The 19,009-nt window shown below is 50.3% G+C and overlaps 1 protein-coding gene across 1 annotated transcript in view; it reads right to left on the reverse strand.

The window, feature by feature from the left end:
• The window catches only part of Mvb12b (multivesicular body subunit 12B), a 157,380-nt gene that overhangs the window by 71,527 nt on the left and 66,844 nt on the right, over nt 1-19,009 (reverse strand). Inside the window, exon 7 of the mRNA XM_021153581.2 lies at nt 1,037-1,131. Within this exon, the coding sequence (XP_021009240.1) occupies nt 1,037-1,131 (95 nt within the window). The remainder of the gene's footprint in view (nt 1-1,036; nt 1,132-19,009) is intronic.

A 19,009-nucleotide genomic window follows, 5' to 3' on the forward strand; every position in this document is an offset into this window, starting at 1 on the left:
GAGGTGGACCTGGGCGTCACAGTCCTGTTATGTCCCCCTCTGACACTGAGCATCTGGGAGATAAGTCAGCTTGTCTACAAAACATGCCATCCTTCCACACTTGTTACATTCCCCTGACGACTCTCCTGAAATAGTCCTGGTGTGGAAGCCGCACTCCCCAGAGACACTTTCCTTAGACACATGTGGCCTGCCCCTCCCCCCCTCTGCCCTGGCTTCCAGAGCAGAGCCAGAGCTGGAACTCGGGGCTCCCCCCTTCCCAGCAGGAGTGCGGCCCAGAAATGGAACAACCTGCCTGTGCTTTCACTTCCAAACCTATTAGGGAGCGATCATAACGAGACGCACGCACACTGGCAGGAATTACCCCACTGTGGGAGCTCACCTATTTAGTAACCCGAAGTTGCAGGTTTTAGAAAAGAGAGAGAGATTACCTTTTAAATAACCGATTCATTATGGGACATGAGTGGGTGTCATGTTCCCGTGTTCGAAATGTCACTCAGCATTAAGGATGTGTGCTGCTAAGTGGCGCCGATTTACCGTGTTCCCCAGTGATGGGGGTGCTTGTGGGCTTCCTGGGCTCTAAGCAGTCACCTGTATGGCCTCACACCTCATGATTCTTTGTTCTGCAGTGAGGCTGCCCCATTCCTCCTCCCTGGTGAAGTTCCTGCCACAGGAACACTATCCTTTTCCAGGCTGAGTTCAGAAACCACAGACATGGACTCTGGGTGTGCGAGGGGAACAGGCTGTGTCCCTGCTGGACACACACCGCCTGTGAGAAACTAAGGTGAGGACAGGCAGGGACACACGTTGGCAGGCAGGACTGGGTGTTCAGCGGGGCCTGCCCGCTGGCATGTAAAGGCTGTGGTGAGCATGCCCCCAACCTGAGAAACCAACACACTGCACCTCATTTGCTTCCAAACATACCATTGGCTAAGTTCCAACACAAAGGAAAGGGAAAGCCAGGTTCTGCAGGGAAGAGACCATGGCTGGGGACTGAGATGCACAGTGCTGCACTGGCCTGTGACCGTGGCCCGCATACCTGATATGGCATACAGATTGGAGAGCTGGTACTCATAGTCTGTGCTGGTGTTGTTTCTGCCTCGGAAGGTAGCCGGTAGTGTTAGGGAGATGTGCCTGAGGAGACAGGGAGAAAGGCGGTTACAAAGAGTGTGCTATGGCCTCAGCAAGCACACGATGGCATCCATAACTGAGCAGCGTTCTGGAGTGGCAGAGCACGCGCTTCAGTAGACCCCCATCTTCTTCCTCAGCCTTGACCTTCCCAAGAAACCAGCAGACATTTTCTTCCATCCTACAGGGTATTCCCCAGAGATCAGCAGTCTAACCCATAGCTTAGTGTGGGATAGATACGTCAGTATGATCAAGACATCCCGGCTGGGAAGAGTGGTGTCCACATCCACCACAGGTTGGAAAGGATTTCACTCTCAGGTAGGGGACTAGCGACCTCTGACAATCAGCATGGCACCTTGCTTTGAGCGACTGTGTCCTGCACCCCCTGGCACACAGCACACAGTATGTCCTCATGGAAAGCACCTCCCCTAGGCCCACAAGGCTGGCTATGAGCCTGTGACCAGAATGCGGAAGTGAGCTTTAGTCCAGAGCAAGCGCCCACTCAGCATGCTCATGGCTGCCTTCAGAAAACATGGCGAGGAGAACCATGGCGATGGGGAGAGTCGGGCCCAGCCGCTCTGGGAGCAGAGGAGCATTGCCAGCTTCCTGGAGGCCTGCCCGGGGCTGCCTAGGGCGGTTCAGTTGCCTATGTGTAGGCTACATCCAGCTATTAATGCAAAGATGCCGGTGGGGCAGTCACCATAGATTTCCCGCTCAAGCCTCCTCAAGGCCCACCCAACCGCCTGTGGATGTTCTCTCTCAGGGCTGGGGTGTGCTCAGCAGCGGGGGCAGATGTCAACACAACAGCAGGGGCACGTAGGCAGTTTCTGTCACAGACAATTACTGAATGCTTGTTGACCCAGTCAAGTGTTGGGCATAATCCTCTTGGTCTTTCTGTGGCAGCAAGTGTTGCTGGCTCAGGCACTGCAGCTCTCTACAGAGCATTTCCCCCAAGGGACTTGTGGACCCCAGGCCTCTCTGCCATGGAGAGAAGCAGGTGGGTGAAGGAAGAAGAAAGCAGTGGCCACAACATTTGGGAACTCACGGGGGTGGGGGGCGCGGGGAGGGAAGGGATGGTTTCTATATATCTCATGAGGCTACATGAAGGGCATGGGAATATGGACATAAGAGGGCACAGGCAGAGGCCTAAGTCTTTGAGGAAGGAGCCACTCAGCAGGCAAGTGTTAAATGGAAATCAAGTTTCTACATTTCTGGCACCTCTTCTCTCAGGAAGGAAGCAGAGACCTGGGGCTGGGGGCACAGATCCACAGTGCTCAGGTGAGAGGAGCTGAGGCTGAAGCAAGTTTCAATTGCAGTTCCCAGTGTCAGACATAGGGTGGCCACCTCATACCCAGTGCTTAACCCTGCCACAGAAGGTGACTCAGAGAGGAGATGGGCCTCCTAACAGAAACACAAGTAAGAATGGAAACGAGAGTACAGATCCCTAAATCTCCTGGAGGCAATAACTTTATTTAAAGCTATGCTGCCTCAGATCTTGGACCTAGGCTAGAGAGAGGTCACTCGTGCTGGGTGGCAATGTCCTGGCCATTTTTCTGAAGCCAGTGACCCAGTGGATTCAAGATCTCTGCCACAACCTACCATGGCACCCCAGCAGGTGGCAGTGCACTGTACACAGATGGACAGCTAGTGGCCTGGCCCTCCACAGTTCACTCACTGGATATGGGACCCAGTCTCAATGCTAGCATCTGGGAGCTGGGTGGCCTCTGAAGAGACATGCCATCTGCCAGCAGACACAGGTCATGATGCAAACAAAACAAGTGTCACAGAACCAGGTGAACCCTTAAGTTGGCGCGAGGGTTAATCTTGTCAAGTTGATGGGATTTGGAATCTCCACAGAAACAAGTCGCTGGGCATGGCAGGAAGGGAGTTTTCAGATCGGGCTGAGTTGGGAAGACCTACAGCAACACCCCAGACCTACAGCAACACCCCACCCCCAGGGCAGTGGGTCCCTGCCCAAATAATCAGGAGAAAGCAAGCTGAGCGCTTGGGCCTTCTTTCTGCACTTCCTGACTGTGGGTACAATGTAACCAGCTGCCTCAGCCCCTGTCCTCATGCCTTCCCCACCAGGATAGACTATATCCTCAAAGTGTGAGCCCAAATCAACCCTTTCTTCCTTAGCCATCCTAGAGCCCTGGCTCCTGAGAGCTTGAGAGTGGAGCCAACGCAAACCCACTGGGGACTTTCCTCTGTCTTAAACTGAACCCCATGGCTGTGAGGTCTTGTCAGCTTAGCCCAGCCCACACCCCCACATTGGCCAATTCCAGCTTCAGCCTTTTGTGTCCTGTCCCTGTGGCTTTCAGAACTGCTCCAGGCCTCTGCACTTGCTCTGTCCTCTGCAGAGGCTTCTGCAGGCCAGGCTGCCTTACCTATAGCTGGCCAGGCTGCGTCACCTATAGCCACTTTGACCACCCTAGAAGAGATAACCCACCCCAACAATTCTTTTCTTTTTAAAGATTTATTTTATGTATGTGAGTACACTGTCACTTCCTTCAGACACACCAGAAGAGGGCATCAGATTCCATTACAGATAGTTGTGAGCCACCATGTGGTTGCTGAGACTTGAACTCAGGACCTCTGAAAGAGCAGTCAGTGCTCTTAACTGCTGAGACATCTCTCCAGCCCCTAAGAATTCCTTTCTAATTCAAGGAGCCCACCTTGCTCCCTGCTCAGCCCTCCCTCTGTGGGCAGAGCTCGATTTGCACCTTTTCTTCTCCTCTCAACACCCCAGTGCTGAGAACAAAGCCCTGTAAAGTTGCCTAGGACTTGCTGAATGAATACATTTGACTTTGACTTGTAATTAGGGATGATTTTGGGAATTTTCCAGCAAGCCTTCCCACCTGCCTCCTCAGGACTGGGCTGGTTAATGGTTTGGAAAATGTCACTCCCTCCGACTCAAGGAAAACTTCACCTACACAGTACACACTCCTCGTGGCACGGCTTATAAAGCCACAGATATCAAACACTGGGGGACAGCTGCAGCTGCAGTACAACTGCATGCTGAAATAGGAGACTGCTAGACAGACCACACTGGCACCTGAGGCACCCGCGAGGAGGAGGAGGACAAAAATCGAGTTTCCACATTTGAAAGTGAACCTGCCAGCCCCAAGAACGTGCCAAATCCAGGTGAGATCAAGGCAAGCACTGTGCTGCAGCAGCGATGGGAGGGAGGGACAGAACGTTCCAGGGGCTGCTCTGATCACCGCTTCTTCTGAAGCTGGGTCAAGGGCTGCACAGCTTCAACCACTACCAAGATATCCCAGGAGGTAACTGTGTCTGGTGCCTATTGTGTAACAGAAACAGGGGATCACAAGAGTGGGCTGCAAGTGACCACTTCATGGCCAGACACAGTGACTATGGAGAGATCCCCTAACACCAGGAAAGCTAGAGGGCTGTTTGCCTTCTCCTTAGGAATCTTAGGGATCATCAGTCATCAACAACCGCTACTTGGCTCAGGTAACCATTTTTCCAACATCTGGTTTATGGAAAGGCATCCGGGCAGCCTCTAAGCCCTCCAGAGCCTTTGTCTAGCTTTGTTCCTTCAGGCCCTGTCAGGTCCTGCCAGAGACAGGCCATACCTGCAGGGCCGGGTGGACGCTGCTTCTGGAGCCGTTACATCAGTGCAGAGGGGCTGGCAGTTCTGTAACAGATGAGCATCAGGCCGCTGCCAACAACAACTTCAGCTAAATAGATGCTAAGGGAAATTTCATTCTTGCCCCGAGTCAATATGAGGCACCTTATTCAATTAACATGGCCACTAAGCCTCAGACAGCCCTGTGCAAAAGCCCTTCAGTTACACATGACATTTTATTACGTGACAGTAGTTGCCAGCACAATTTATTTCCTTTCATTCTGCCTTTTCCTTGCTCATTTAAATCTGTATTTTCTAGGGTTGATTCCAGGTCTGTGCGAATGTTTTAAATGCAACCATCAATCTTTCGGACCCCATGGTCACATGGAAGGGAGATGGCTCTGCTGGGTGGCAGCAGACCCAGCTGTCTCTTCAGACTGTGGGGACAGTAGCAAGGGGGGCTGTGGCTAACCTGCAGTTGGAGATGACTGTTGTTTTTGTGTTGTGTCCCCTGTACAGACACGTAAGGGTCTCTTCGTTCTGTTCTCCCAGGGCTGAAAGTCACCTTCTAAAGCACCAGATTTCAGTGTGTGCTTCAGAGACCTAGGGGTTCCTGAGACTTCCAAGTGGGATGCCAGGTCACAGCACTTCTACAATATTGAGCTATTTGACTTTCCTTAAATGGGATATTAAAAAGCATAAGCTAAGCCATGTGTGGTAGCTTATACCTACAATCCTAGCATACAGAAAGCTGAGGCAGGAGGATCACTATGAGCTCCAGGCCAGCCTGGGTTAAATATTTTATACACACACACACACACACACACACACACACACACACACACGACATCACAAACTACACACAGACCTGGGCAGCTGGCTCAGTAGTTAAGAGCGCAGCATGCTCTTGCAGAGGATCTGAGTGTCGTTCCCAGCAACTGTATCCAGTGGCTTACAACCATCCATAACTCTGGCTCCAGGGCCCACAACGCCCTCTTCTGGACTCCACAAGGCATCTGCGCTCACATGTGCACACCACACGCAGAAGTATTTATACACAGCATTATACAACTAATAAAAATATTTTTTAAACGACAATAAATGCTAGACCCAGAGAAAACAGGCACCAGCATCCAGTGCACTCTGACACGAGCATATTCAGAACACTTAAAACTTAGAAGAGAACTTAGCATGGAAGTGGGTACAACACTGGAACTGACACATCCCTAAGGAAAACACGAGGAGCAAATTCCCCGTGAAAAGACTGGATCACGAGTTGGGAGGGCCATGTGAGTTTCCATCACAGTAAATGCAACCCCTCCACCTCCAGAGTGAAACGATGTCAGAGATGGATACTGTCAACCCTTGGCGAGGATGAGGGGAGCCAGAACAGTCAGGGGGCTCTGGCAGGAGCACAGCAGCAAACCCACATCAGAAAGCAGCTTCAGGTCAGGTTTTAAAAGTCAAGTACAGCCACTCACACAACCCAAGAGGCTTCTGCCCAAGAGAGGGAAACAGAAGTGTGTTTCTATACCAAGGTTCGTTCACAAAAGTTCTATTGGCTTTTTGGCAATACTAAGAACAGAACAGATGTACAATGCCAGGTGACTAGAGAGTGACTTGTCATACTGTGTCAACTCGGCAATCAAAAAGGGACAGACTACTGACATGCAAGATGGGTTAATTTGGGGGCAACTAGATTGAGTAAAACGTAACAGAAAATAATACACACTATGGTGCCATTTCTGGAATATTCTAGGGAATGCAAACTACTCCACAGGGCTAGACCAGTGGCTGCCCTTTACAGACACATGGGGGGGCGGGGGCACGCTCAAGACCTTGGTTTGTTGAATGTCTCATGTGTACACACACATCCACCTGCAAAGCATATGAAGTATGCACAGCTTACAATATGCACGTCCCACTTGAACAAAGCCTGTCCTGTCTAAGTAAGCAAAGACAAGGGAGCTCCTGGAACGCCAGAGCAGTGGGGGCATCTCGGGTGGTGAGTGAGTCCTGGAAAATACCCATGGCAATTTCTGACTTTTCTTAATATACTCAGTGCCCAAAGATGACAGAGACCCTGAGTTTAGAAGATAAAAAGTTGTGCCATAGAAACCTTTTTACTTCCAGCTGAAGACAACAAAGAAGGCACAGCCGCCTCTTTTTCTGGAATAAGTGCATTAAAACTGTAGCTGCTAACCAGCTACTAAGGAGGCTGAGTCAGAAAGGATTACTGCAGAAGTTCAGGGGTCACCTGGGCAACAGAGTGAGATATTTTCTGGGGGAAATGCTCTAGTTCATTCCAAGCTTAGGAACGGGAAGCAGACAGGGTAGATAGACTAGAGCTTAGCCATTCTCTCTGGAACCATGAGGACAGAGAGGGACGTGGGAAATGCTGTGTTTTAGATGGAAAATACGGCTAGCTGACATTCTCACAGACTCTACCTGGAAAGTCAGTACGAAATCCTCAAACCAGCTACCTGCTGGTAGCCAGGTGCTGAGGCTGCCCAGCCTGCAGAAATACCTGTGGAGTTCCTCGGGTACCCAGCTATGCAGGTGGGCACATAGTTTGCTGGAGATTGGACTTGGGTGCCAACTCTGCACTGCCTATGAAGGTTCACAAAAAATCTGAAGACAACACTGTAAGATCACCATAAAGAGTGATACATACATAGAGCAGTGGCCATGGGGGTTCAGAGCTGGGGGAAGGCTGAGGGACTGGTGGAAGTGTTGTGTATGGAGCAGAACCTCAGCTGGCAGGAACTGGGGCTTTGGGCAGAAAAATGGGGCAGCTTTGATGACCTCCTAACATTGCCAGGGGCGGAACAAGTAGAAGGGACAGCTGAGCTGGATACTCTTCTGTAACACAGCTGTTAGACAGCTCCAAAACAGCATGTCACAGCCAGCCCTGAGGGACAGCCTCCTCCTGTGCACAGGGCCAGTGCCAACAAGCCTGAGGGATGTCCAGCTCTGGGACGTGACTGTGGTGTCATCAGCAGTCACGCTGAGGGGAGGGCGGATGCACCCACCCCACACACCTCATGGTTTTCATTGCTAATGTTCTGATGAAACACTGCTTCCCTTCTAATCAGAAAGTTGACAATGGCAAAGCCAGGGGGAGACTCTCAGAGAGGGCACAGGGGACAGCCCGCAGCACAGCACTGGTGTGAAAGAGCTGTCTCATCATCGACACCAAGTGTGTGGGACGTGATCTCGGGTAGTCCAAGAAGGAGGGTTGGGGACAGCAGAAGGACCATTCAAAAGCAATGGCAGCTGAGCTGAAGTGGTGGGGGTGGGGTGGCAAATGGCTAAATGAAATTCCCTTTTATTCCTGCAAAACACCACTGGGAAGAAGTCGGCTGCGATGCACAGCCTCAGCACCAGGTGTGAGGACGTGCTTAATGAACACCACTTAATGAAGAAAAAGGCTCTGAGAAAACACCTGGTGCGAGCAGGGTGCGGGAGTCACGGAGATGGGCCTTCCCTGCACCTGCTGGCATTTTAATCAGCACCTTTTGGAGTATCCCCACTACAAGCTGGTCACGGTGTCAGAAGAAGGTCCCTGGCCAGTGACTACACTCACTGACAGTCTGGGGACCCTTGCTTCTTAAGGACCATATGCTCAGGGGCCGGCTCCCCCTGAAGGTAATTAAAATGCATCATTTCAGTTGCAAGGACCTGGCCTGCATGAGACCCCTCTCAGACCTCTCAGAATGGCTCCTGCTTCCAGGTCCTCGGAGGGCCTATCCTGGGACTGAGCTCTGAAGCGTCCCAGTGAAGCCAGAGGCTCCTCATTCTTGGGCCCCGGTCCTGGAAAACAGAATGGCCGCATTTCAGCAGCCACAGGCCCCGACTTGTTTTCTGTTGTGCTCTTTCTTCTCTTGCTGCTCTTGGAAGGCCATTCCCAGTCACCGCCACTGTCGTTTTTTATAGTCTGATGTGACATTTTTCCACACCAGCAAAGGCAAGTGCTTTTATACTTATCACAAAAGCTTTCTAACTGTCCTAGTGAGCAGAGGCCTCCATGGAGAGACGAGTGTTGTTACAAGTGTTGTGCACACAGGAGCCATAGACTGTCCGAGTGGTTATTTTTTATGTTTATTTTTACGTGTGTGTGTGTGTCTGTGTGTGTCAGTGCCATGGTGTGCATGTGGAGGTCAGAGGACAAAATGTGAGAGTCAGTCCTCTCCTAACATGGGTCCAGGGATAGAACTTAGGTTGTCAAGCTTGGTAGCAAGCAACCTTACCCACTGAGTCATCTTACCAGCCCAGCATCTGTCTTTAACAGGTCTCCTGCTAAGCACTGTGCTATGTGCTGAGATGGCTTAAGAAGCCAGAGTGAAGCACGTTCTCCCAGCAGGAGTTTACTGGCCACAAACTGAAACACACATAAATCTATCACAAAGCGAAAAAGCTCTAAAATCCAAAGACTAGAGGAGTATAAGGTTTCAGACTTTGGTTTTAAAATAATAGAGGGTTGGGGACAACAGCCAACACCTGTTGACAGTCTCCTGCAAGGCCTCACCTGGGAAGGGGAGAAACGGCTCAGGCAACAAAACAGCTACTCCTGGGTCAAAGTGACAATGCCACAGACACAAGCAATGTCTGGTGGAGAGAGATGGAAGACAGCGTGGACTCAGTGGAGAAGGGCTTTCTGGGGAAGGGATGCCAGAGGCTCCTGGGAGTAGGATGGTTTCTACTATTCAAATGCCCCACAACCATCTCTAAACAACCCAGTAGGGTTCACAGTGTTCTACGGATGGGGACACAGTGGCTCAGAGGGTGTTACCCAAGGTCACAGAGCTAAAGAAAATGGCTGGGCTGCCAATGAAACCATGCTCTTTCTACAACAACATGTTACCCAAGGAACTGCACAAACACAAAAGTGTTCGCTTCTGTCCAAGCCACCCATTTGATCAATACGACGCCAGCCTACCAACCTATATGATGAGTTTCCCTCATGGGCCATCCCCAGCCCTCACAGAGCATAATGCACTAGACAAGCCAAAAAAACCAAAACAAAATCTGTCATAGGAAGTCTAAGGAATCTCAGCTCCCCGAGTTCCCGCGGCGCAGCTTTAAAGTGCGCGCAGCTCGACGGCATATGGCAAATCAATTACTAGTTTAAATCTTAAAACAAAAACATGGCAAATGCAGCACGGAAATAATCAGGTACAATGGTGCAGCTCGGATTACAGCGGCCACTGGAGTTTTGAATACAATTAATCATCGTTCCAGGCAATGGGAAGCCATATTGACACTTATTCCTAATTTGAATATTTAATTAGGGTGAAGTTCTTCATCAAATTATCGTAGAACTGGGAGAAAGCCTGGAAGACTTACACAATTACCATCTTAACCCCTTCCCAGCTGCTCCCTGCCTGAGAACACTCTGGCTCTGCAGGGAGGAGGACTCCTGCTCTGTTCTGCCCTGATTCTGTTGGGAGTAGGGGTGGGGGGTGTATGGAAGAGTTAAGATTGAGAGGAGAAAGCAAAAAAAAAAAAAAAAAAAAAGAGCCCAGCATGTGACCTAGGCCTGCAGTGACTTGAGATGGAGATCCAGATGAGCACTGGAGAAGAGCTGCATGCTGCATGCCGATGGAGCACCAGCTACAACAGGTCTACCCTACCCCCACTCAACCCTCCCCAGGAGCTGCATTGAGTCAGCATGGAGGTGCCTGTATCCCCATCTTAGAGAAGGAGAAACAGAGGCTTGGAGGAGTGCTGAGACTTGCCCCAAGTGGTCAAGTCAGCCCAGTTACTCATCACCTAGCAGTTCCCACAGCAGCTCCCTCAGCCATTGGCTGGTTCATCAGCTAGTCAACATGGACTCTCAGCCCACTTGTGAGACTTTGTGATCCCTGCTGCAGCCTCTTGGGCATATATTCACTCTGTAAACCATGTCCATGTAAAAAATACGTAGACGTGCTTCCTGTGTGCTGTGTGATATGAGAGTTAACATTAGTAATTAAGATAGGAATGAGAGAGCTTGCACTTGCCTTGGTCAAGCTACCACGGAAGGTGGGTTTATGACAAATTGCCATCATCAGAACTGCTCAGTAAATTCTGACATTGTGAGACGTTACAAGCTGCTCCTCTGTGTTTCTGGCGTAGTGTGCTCATGGCACCCTCCACATCTGGCTTTCATGTTGAACTCAGGTCCGTATGTGTGCATGACAAGCACTTAATGGGCCGAGCTCTGTGGTCAGCCCCCTTGAAAACACTTTGGTTGGCTTTCATTACATTCTACCCCAGAGATTATGTAACCGGAAGTAAGGCTCCCACTGCCAAGCCATGTCTTCTCGACATCCTCACTCAGGCTTATGTCCTCTTCTGCGCTCCATGGACGTGCTCAGGCACAGCAACAGACTGACAGAGCCACAGTGGCAAATGTTTCCTAACAGATTCAAATGGCTTAGCACCCTCTTTGGGAGGGCATCCTACCTCCTCCTACAATGGCCACTCAGCAGGACAGAAGGGAACACCACACTGTCTTTCTCAAGGCAGCCTCCCCACTGACCTCCTGCCTACATCTGGTCCCAGCAGGACACTCTGGGTCTCTCAGGCCTGCTCTGAGCAAGCTCCTGATGGGAGCAAATGGCACCAGGAACTTTGAAACTTTCCTTTGTATATTACATTAATCCACATAAGAAAATCTCTTTTAATGAGGAGTGATGTAGTCACAAACTCTCCAGAGCCATAATTAGAGCAAACTAATTGAAGTTGTGTTTTGACACACTTTCCAAATTCACGGGTGCTGGATGACATATTCACAACACTGGTGCCGCACAACCATGGCGACGGCAGAATCATTAGGCTAATAACGCTTATTTGCATTCTTCTCATGCCGCCAGCTCTCCCTTAAATACTGTTTCTACCACTGCTCCTTTACTGTAACTTTCCACTCGGCGGTATTAACAGTAATTATTAGTGCTTTAGTGGAATTTTAATGTTAAGAATAACGGTGCGATTGGCATGCACTGAATGCCAATGTTGTCTCTTAACTGCCACCCATCTGCTGGCTTGGAGGTGCTCCCTCGGCCCCCAGCCCCAGGGTGCCCAGATGCCATCTTTGCAGCATTTATGACAACTGCTAAGGGTCCACACCTAGGGAGAGCTGAAGTTCGGGTTCTTTATTTACTGTTTCAAATGCTTGAAGAGAAAATCTTTCTTCTCTCCCCTTCTTTCTCTTGTAAGAACAATAAAATGCAATAGAAATTTTTTCCAAGCAGTTAAAAAAAATCTCAATTTATAAATCCTGTCTTTGGCAATAATACTAATGAGTTCCAGGAGGCCAGGCTGAGGCCAGACTTTGGCCAGGCTTTGTCACCACCCACCCTTGTGGTGATTAAAGGCAGACAGGGGACAACTCACTTGTGGGTGGGGTTAGGGGTGGGGAGGGCTGGATCTATCAATGTGGAGGCACTGTTTGCCATCAGCAAGGCCAATTTTGGGGGTGCTTAACTCAGACAGACAGACAGACAGACAGACACACACACACACACAACTCAGCAGTTCTAAATAATGGTTATTAATGACACACTCTTTGAAAGTGACAAATTACTTTTGAAATTTAGACTCTAAGAGGTATGAAGAGTGAGCATGTTCCACAGAACATGACAGGAAATGACAGCCAACACACAGGGCTCCCACTGACTTGGGGTGGGAGGAGGCAGGGTCCCACTGCTTGGGGCACTGGGCTGACTGCCCCACACCCCGCTGTTCATATGGTGACTGAGGGCAGATTCTGGGGAGAGGGGAGCATGCCCTGGTGGCATGTTTATCTTCCGTGGAAAACCTGAGAAACTTGCCGTGTTGTCGGGAGACCAGGGAACACTGGGAGCCCAGATCCCTGAAGTATCCTGGGATTAGAAAGAGCTGTGGCCTCGCTCACCACACCTGAGCATGCGTGGTAGAGCTCCCCACCTATTCAGAGGACTGCAGGACGCTGCTGTCAGTCCTCCCGCTGAGAGGAGCCAAGCAGGTGGAGAACAGAGACTCACTAGTCCCTGAAAGCCTGGGAGGGTTCTTACAAGGATTGTGCCACTCTGCTATATTTCAACTCACAATTCCTTCCAAAAATAAAAAAATAAAAAGAGTAAGCTCTCCGAGTTGCTGCAGCACTCTAAGTCACTGTATTTACTCACTACCCTTAGGTTTTTATTATACTCGAACCCTGCAATGCCAAAACACCTACCTCCCCTGTGAAAGAAATGAAGAAAAAAGCCAAGCCCGGGCCTGGGGCGCCACCCTTCCATCCCAGATGATCAAGTCTAATCTTATAAAGTGAAATATTTAAAGAGGCTCTAAACCTCACTGACCTAACTTCTAAAACCAAGAACACATGGGCACTGCTGGCTTCTCATCCAGCTGACATGGCTGCCTTTCCAGAGCAGGGGGCCAAGCTGCCTCATAATGAGCTGCCTGCGTGAGAGCCGAGAGCCCAGAGCCGGCGAGCGGCCAGGCTGTGCTCGAAGGCCCAGACCCCTGACCAAGAACCCCAGGCAACTCTTTCCTCTTCCAGCCCACTCTATCTTAAGAGCTGTAGAAAACATCTTGGTTAGCAGAATAAAGCCTGGCAAAGGAGGGGGTGGGATGTGGGCCATGGGCTGGACAGCTGTGATTGGTCTTGTGCCAGCTCATACCTGCTGGCTATAGGAAACACAGAGGCAAAGAGCTGAAAACCCAGGAGGCTCCTTGTAGGCAAGCAGGGTGTGCTGGAGGCCCCTGGGCTCTCCGCTGCTTTCTGCTAAGCCTCACTCCGCAGGCTTGAGCTAAGTCATGAGCTCTCCAAGGTCAATCTTCTCTCAGAAAAGGGACTGGGTTGTTTACCCTGTACCTCGGTTGCAAAGATGCACACACACACACATGCATTTAAGTGTTTACATGATGCCTAATACAAGATGCTCAAAAACTTGTAGCTGAAACAATAACAGCAGTATTTATTCTAATAATCACTATTAATATCATTCAACTAGAAAGAAACTATATGCTGTTCAAGGAGGATATTTGAATTGAATTTTACCCACTCTGTGGGCAAAAACCCAACCCAAATAAACTCAAAAGATTTTCTGAAAGTTACTGAAGGCAAAGGATTTTATTAAATATCCAAATTAATAATTGAAATCCCGTCTTGAAACAGAGCAGTCTATCGTGGCGCGGGGTGAGACCCCGGGAAAGAGCCCTGGTGCTCATTTTACTTTGTTTGGCGGCCAGATTTCCACTGGAGACCCAGGTGAAATATTTCATGGAGTTTCCTGCAAACAGACTGTCAGCACCCACTGATAAAAGGTACATACCCTCCTCTAAATGGCCAGGCTCGCAAAACCAACCCCAAAGTGAGCTGATAAGTCTGGTCTGACACACGAACAACTATTTTCATAATCCTGAAACAGCCTTTCTCCAAAGCCAGGAGCTGATACACAGAGCAGAGATGTACTGGAGAGTGGGCCTCAGAAAGGACTTGGCATCCATAACCCAGCTTTCCAGGACACACTCCATGCAGAAGCCACACAACTGTCACTGTGAGAAATAAGACACTCGCTATGTCATACAATCTGCAGAGTTCTAGCAAATTTGCAAGCAGCAAACACCTTGTTAAAACCTGGTGTGAGAGACTGACGGCCGCCGTGGCTCAGAGGTGGGAGCCATATTGACTAATAGTCAATTCTTCATTAAATAGAAGCCCTGACTTCCCAAGAAGCAGTATTAAAAATTAATATCTAAAAGTGTATTGCTCAGCCTAAAGTCATCATTCATATCTAACAATACCAAACTGCATTCTAATGAAATTTCTCCTTCAAAATTATCCTGACGCTGATCCTAAGCTGGGTTTGGCTTCAGAGGTAGCCACAGGCTCTGTCCACAAGTGCCCCTAACTGGGCAGGTGGCTCCCACAGTATTCTCATGACTCCAGAGTCAATACTGCCTGAATGCTTGCCAAAGCAGGGTCCTGGAGCTGTGTTACAGGAGTATGACACAGGGACCTTTGGGTATGGATTGTACTGTCTTTGGTCAGCAGCTACAGCTCAATGGCACCACCCCTGCCCCTGTAGTGTGGATTCAGACTGATGACATCATGTCCAGCCAGGGGGCCTCTGGGAAGTCCCTGCCACCCACTTCCCCTCTAACAGCTGGTTTGGAGCCTGGAGAAGCAGCTTGCTTAAGATAGCTGGGTACCAGAGGGCTGACACTCAATCAGGCAGAGGTCCAGCTCTTAATAAAAGCTCAATAAACTCAACAACCAGGGGTCACGTAACCACAGGCAGTGGGCATAGGGGGAACTTGCAAGGTGAAGGGAACTGGCCTATGAGCTGAGACCTGGGCTCTGAGACACCAGCTGTGGGGCACTAGGGAAGGCCTAACTTCCTATTCCTAGTCTCCATTCTCTCCACTTGACATGGGGCTGGCAGTAGCGCCTGCCTGTGGAGCTATTGCTAGGGCATTTGTTTATTGCTCACAGGGTCCTGGAGATGGGGCTAGGCAGCCCGGCACTACGGTGTGGGTTCTGTGCTATCTGCAGCTGATGACGGATATCTGGACAGATAGAACCACAGGTGAAAGGGGGGGTAGGTACATTCATGTTTACTCCTGGCTCCACACTAACTCATGTTATACAATCAACACACATTCTGAAAATATTTCCCAAATGTTGGACACCTGAAACTCAGAAGTCCTGACCCATCTGTGGCCTTATTTCTTCCCAACCACTCTCTGGTGTAGTTGAAAGGTTTCAACTCACAGTGTCACTGTGCCATCACCGGTACTGTTTCTGTGTAGCCAGTCTTTTGGGGCTACCATGGCCAGGAGAGAGGCCAGGAAGCAGTGGTGCCCCCCCAACTGTAAAGGGGGGGTTTCATGTGAAGGAAAGAACATCAAACTGTTGGGGTGTTGAGCCCCAACCTCTCTTGGCAGGATCGGGGCAGAGTGACCACCCACCTCTGCATTACCTGTGACTTACTATGGAAGAACAACCTAGCCCATGCTACAGTCCACTGACTATTAGCAGGGAGGAACAATTCTCCTCGGGACCAGCTCTCAGCCCTGTCTCCTAATCTGACCAGGAGGCAGGATTTATCTGACCCTTCAGGAAATGATGGACTCCACACCAAACCACAGCATCTCACCCAAGCCTGAGCAGAGAGCTGTCCTCTGCCTGAGTAGAATCTGCCAGGCATTCTTACAGGCAAAGGCCTGCAGTACTAATCTACCATGAAGAACTGGAAGCTCATGCCGCCACAGGAAGTAGAAGACAGCTGGCCTCAGCCTCAGCCATGTAGGCCTCCTGCTCCAGTCCTGCCTCAGCAGGTGAAGTGGGGGCAGCATCTATGGCACAAAGATCCCTTGTAACCGAAGGTGAAAGGAGGTAGGAGGAGGGTCTGAGGCTGTCCTGTGGACACGGGATTGTGCTATCCACCTGAGGGTTCGGCTCAGTGGGGCTACTTTTCCAGTCAACCAGATCATTTCATGAGTCAGCAGAACTGGGCCCTGGGTCCAGCAGGGAGGCAGGATCCGGCAGGCAGGATGGCATATAGCTCATGGGCTGTGACAAGGGATATGACAGCGATGAGAGTAGGTGGTGTGATTTCCTGTCTCCTGCAGGAAAGGCCATTAACCTTTTAGATGACAGCCCTGGGACCTGAATGATGAACCATTTTTGAGGTCAGCAGGATCGATGTTCTCAAAACCTGACACCGACATGCAAAAGTTGTGACTGAATCCTGGTGTCCCCGAGAGGAAGACTAAGTAAGTGCGTGTGACAGATCTTCTGCCACAAAAAATGCCCTATTTCCCAGGGTATCTGTCACAGACTGATAATATCCATGTAAAAAGTTAAGTATAATTATGTCTGTCACTGAGAAACATACTTTGGAAACTGTGACTGACAACATTCTGGTAGCTCACAAGTCACTGGGACAGCCCCCAAGCCCCTCTAAGCACCAAGTACCAGGACATAGAGAGGCAAGCTCGCCTGACACCTTGGAATGGCTCCCAGCAGGCTGCACCTGGAGGGAGGATGCTGTGACCAAAACATGGGATGCACTTTGTAGGGCTGAGCACAGCCACTGTGTGCATGTGTTCTAGTTTCTAGGTGCCCTCATTCACCACTGCATTAGTATGTCCAGGATTCTGGTGTCCATTCTGGGGTCACACAGAAACTGTTGCTTACACAAGCCAACACTGGTCTGAGACATGGTGCCAGCACCACTGAGGTCTGGGCATTGGGCAAGGCCTGCCTGTACCCACCTCAGAGATATGCCATGGTGGCAGCTTCCCTCCAACTGGAGCCTCCGTCACTACCACCAGCACTGGAGAGGAAGAGGTGGTGTGGGTGGAATCTGGAGCAGGCCTTACTGACCAACGCTCACCCTGAGCCCTCCTGACACACCGCAAGGTGTCTGCTGAACCTGGATTTCCAAGAAAGGGTGTTTGATGCTTGGCTTTAATTTGTCAACTTGACACAATCTGGAAGGGAGGACAGCCCCAGTGAAGAGCTGTCTAAATCAGATTGGCCTGTGTGCATATTTATGGGGAATTACCTGGAGAATGTTAATTGTTAATTGATGTTACAAGACCCAGCACCAAAGTGGGTGGTAGCACTCCCTAGGCAGGAGATCTGATGTGTATACAAGGGGATAAAGCAAGCTGAGCACGAGCATGCGGCATCCACAGTTCTTTGACGTGACCTGAGTTCAGGCTGCTCTGACTTCCTGCTATGATGGGCTGTCACCTGGAAAATGAGCTAAAGTAAACCCTTTCTCCCCTACACTGTATCTGTTGGGGTGTTTTATCACAGCAACTGGGAACTACACTAGGTCAGGGTAGGAGGTAGGTGAGACATTTCTTGATTAAGGCCTGAGAAGAGGCTTGAGGTCCTCGTTTCTTTTCCTACTGGAACAACATATCCCGGAGGGGCAAGGCTCTCGCGGTCAGCCAGCTCTGCTGCTCTGGAGACCAGTGTGGAGTGCAGGGAGGCATGCGGCTGAGTAGTTTCTCACCTCAAAGTGGTGGGGGGGGGGAGAGAGGGAGGGAGGGAGGAGGTAGACTCCAGCGACTCCCTCCCTCATTGAAGCCTACCTCTCCAGTGTCTAACATTTCCCAATCATCCGTCTAACTGAATCCATCAGTAAATTCCTGATTAACTCAGCACCATCATGATCTAGTTACACACACACTGACAGTCTCACCCCCAACACTCACTGGAGGCCACCCTTCACCATCTGAGCATCACTCGGAGGCAGGTGGATCTCTGATCTACATAACAAGTTAGGTTATGTAGCTATAGAGAGAGACCCAGTCTCAAAAAGAAAAGAAAGAAACCTTGACTCCCAAATCTGCAGCCTTGCAACTTCCCCCTTCCCCTTCACTCACGAGTGCTGTGCTTTCTCTCTGCTGGCTAGCCATTTAGATGTCTGGAGCCAGCTGCCTCTCTGTACCCTGCACTTCAGCAGCTTTTACATAACTCCACTGAACCTGACAGGTGGGCCGGGGATGCAGTCTGGCCATACACAGCAGGGTGCGTGGTAACAAGCTTATCACCACACACATACACAGAGACACACAGACACAAGCACACAGACACAGAGACATACAGACATACACACACAGATACACACAGACACAGAGACATACATACACAGAGACACGCATACACACAGAGAGACATACAGAGACACAAACACACAGACAGAGACATACAAACACAGACAGACAGACACAGACACACTCAAACACACAGAGACACACACAGAGAGACACACAGACACAGGAATACACAAATATACAGACACACACACACACACACCTGCACGCACCCACCCTCTGGGCCAGGTCTCCTGATTTGGCCCTATACTGTAGGCCATGTGACCTTAGAGAGGTCCTATTTGTACCACTGCCTCCTACCTCCTGGTTGCCATGGTGCTGTGGCTATGGAGTTCTATCTGCAGGATCAATCCTATCCTCTGGCACAGCCACTCTCTCTAGTGACTGTGTCATCTGTGGGTTTGGTAAGCACAACTCTGACTCTTATCAGGTTCCGATTCCACTGCTCAGCAAGTGGGGTCAGCAGCCCACCAAGCAACACAGGCACGCGGGGCTCCTGGCACTCTCAGCCATGATCCCCGAGGCTTTACAAACCTGAGTTCAGGCAGCTGCAGAAGCTCTCCATTCCAGCGGAGTCACACATGGAGTCCCCATGTGTGAGAGGGCATGGGGTGCTCTGTTGTCACATGTGAGTCCCCATGTGTGAGAAGGCATGGGGTGCTCTGTTGTCACATGTGAGTCCCCATGTGT

Source organism: Mus caroli, chromosome 2 (assembly GCF_900094665.2).
Source record: "Mus caroli chromosome 2, CAROLI_EIJ_v1.1, whole genome shotgun sequence".
Classification (NCBI taxonomy): domain Eukaryota; kingdom Metazoa; phylum Chordata; class Mammalia; order Rodentia; family Muridae; genus Mus; species Mus caroli.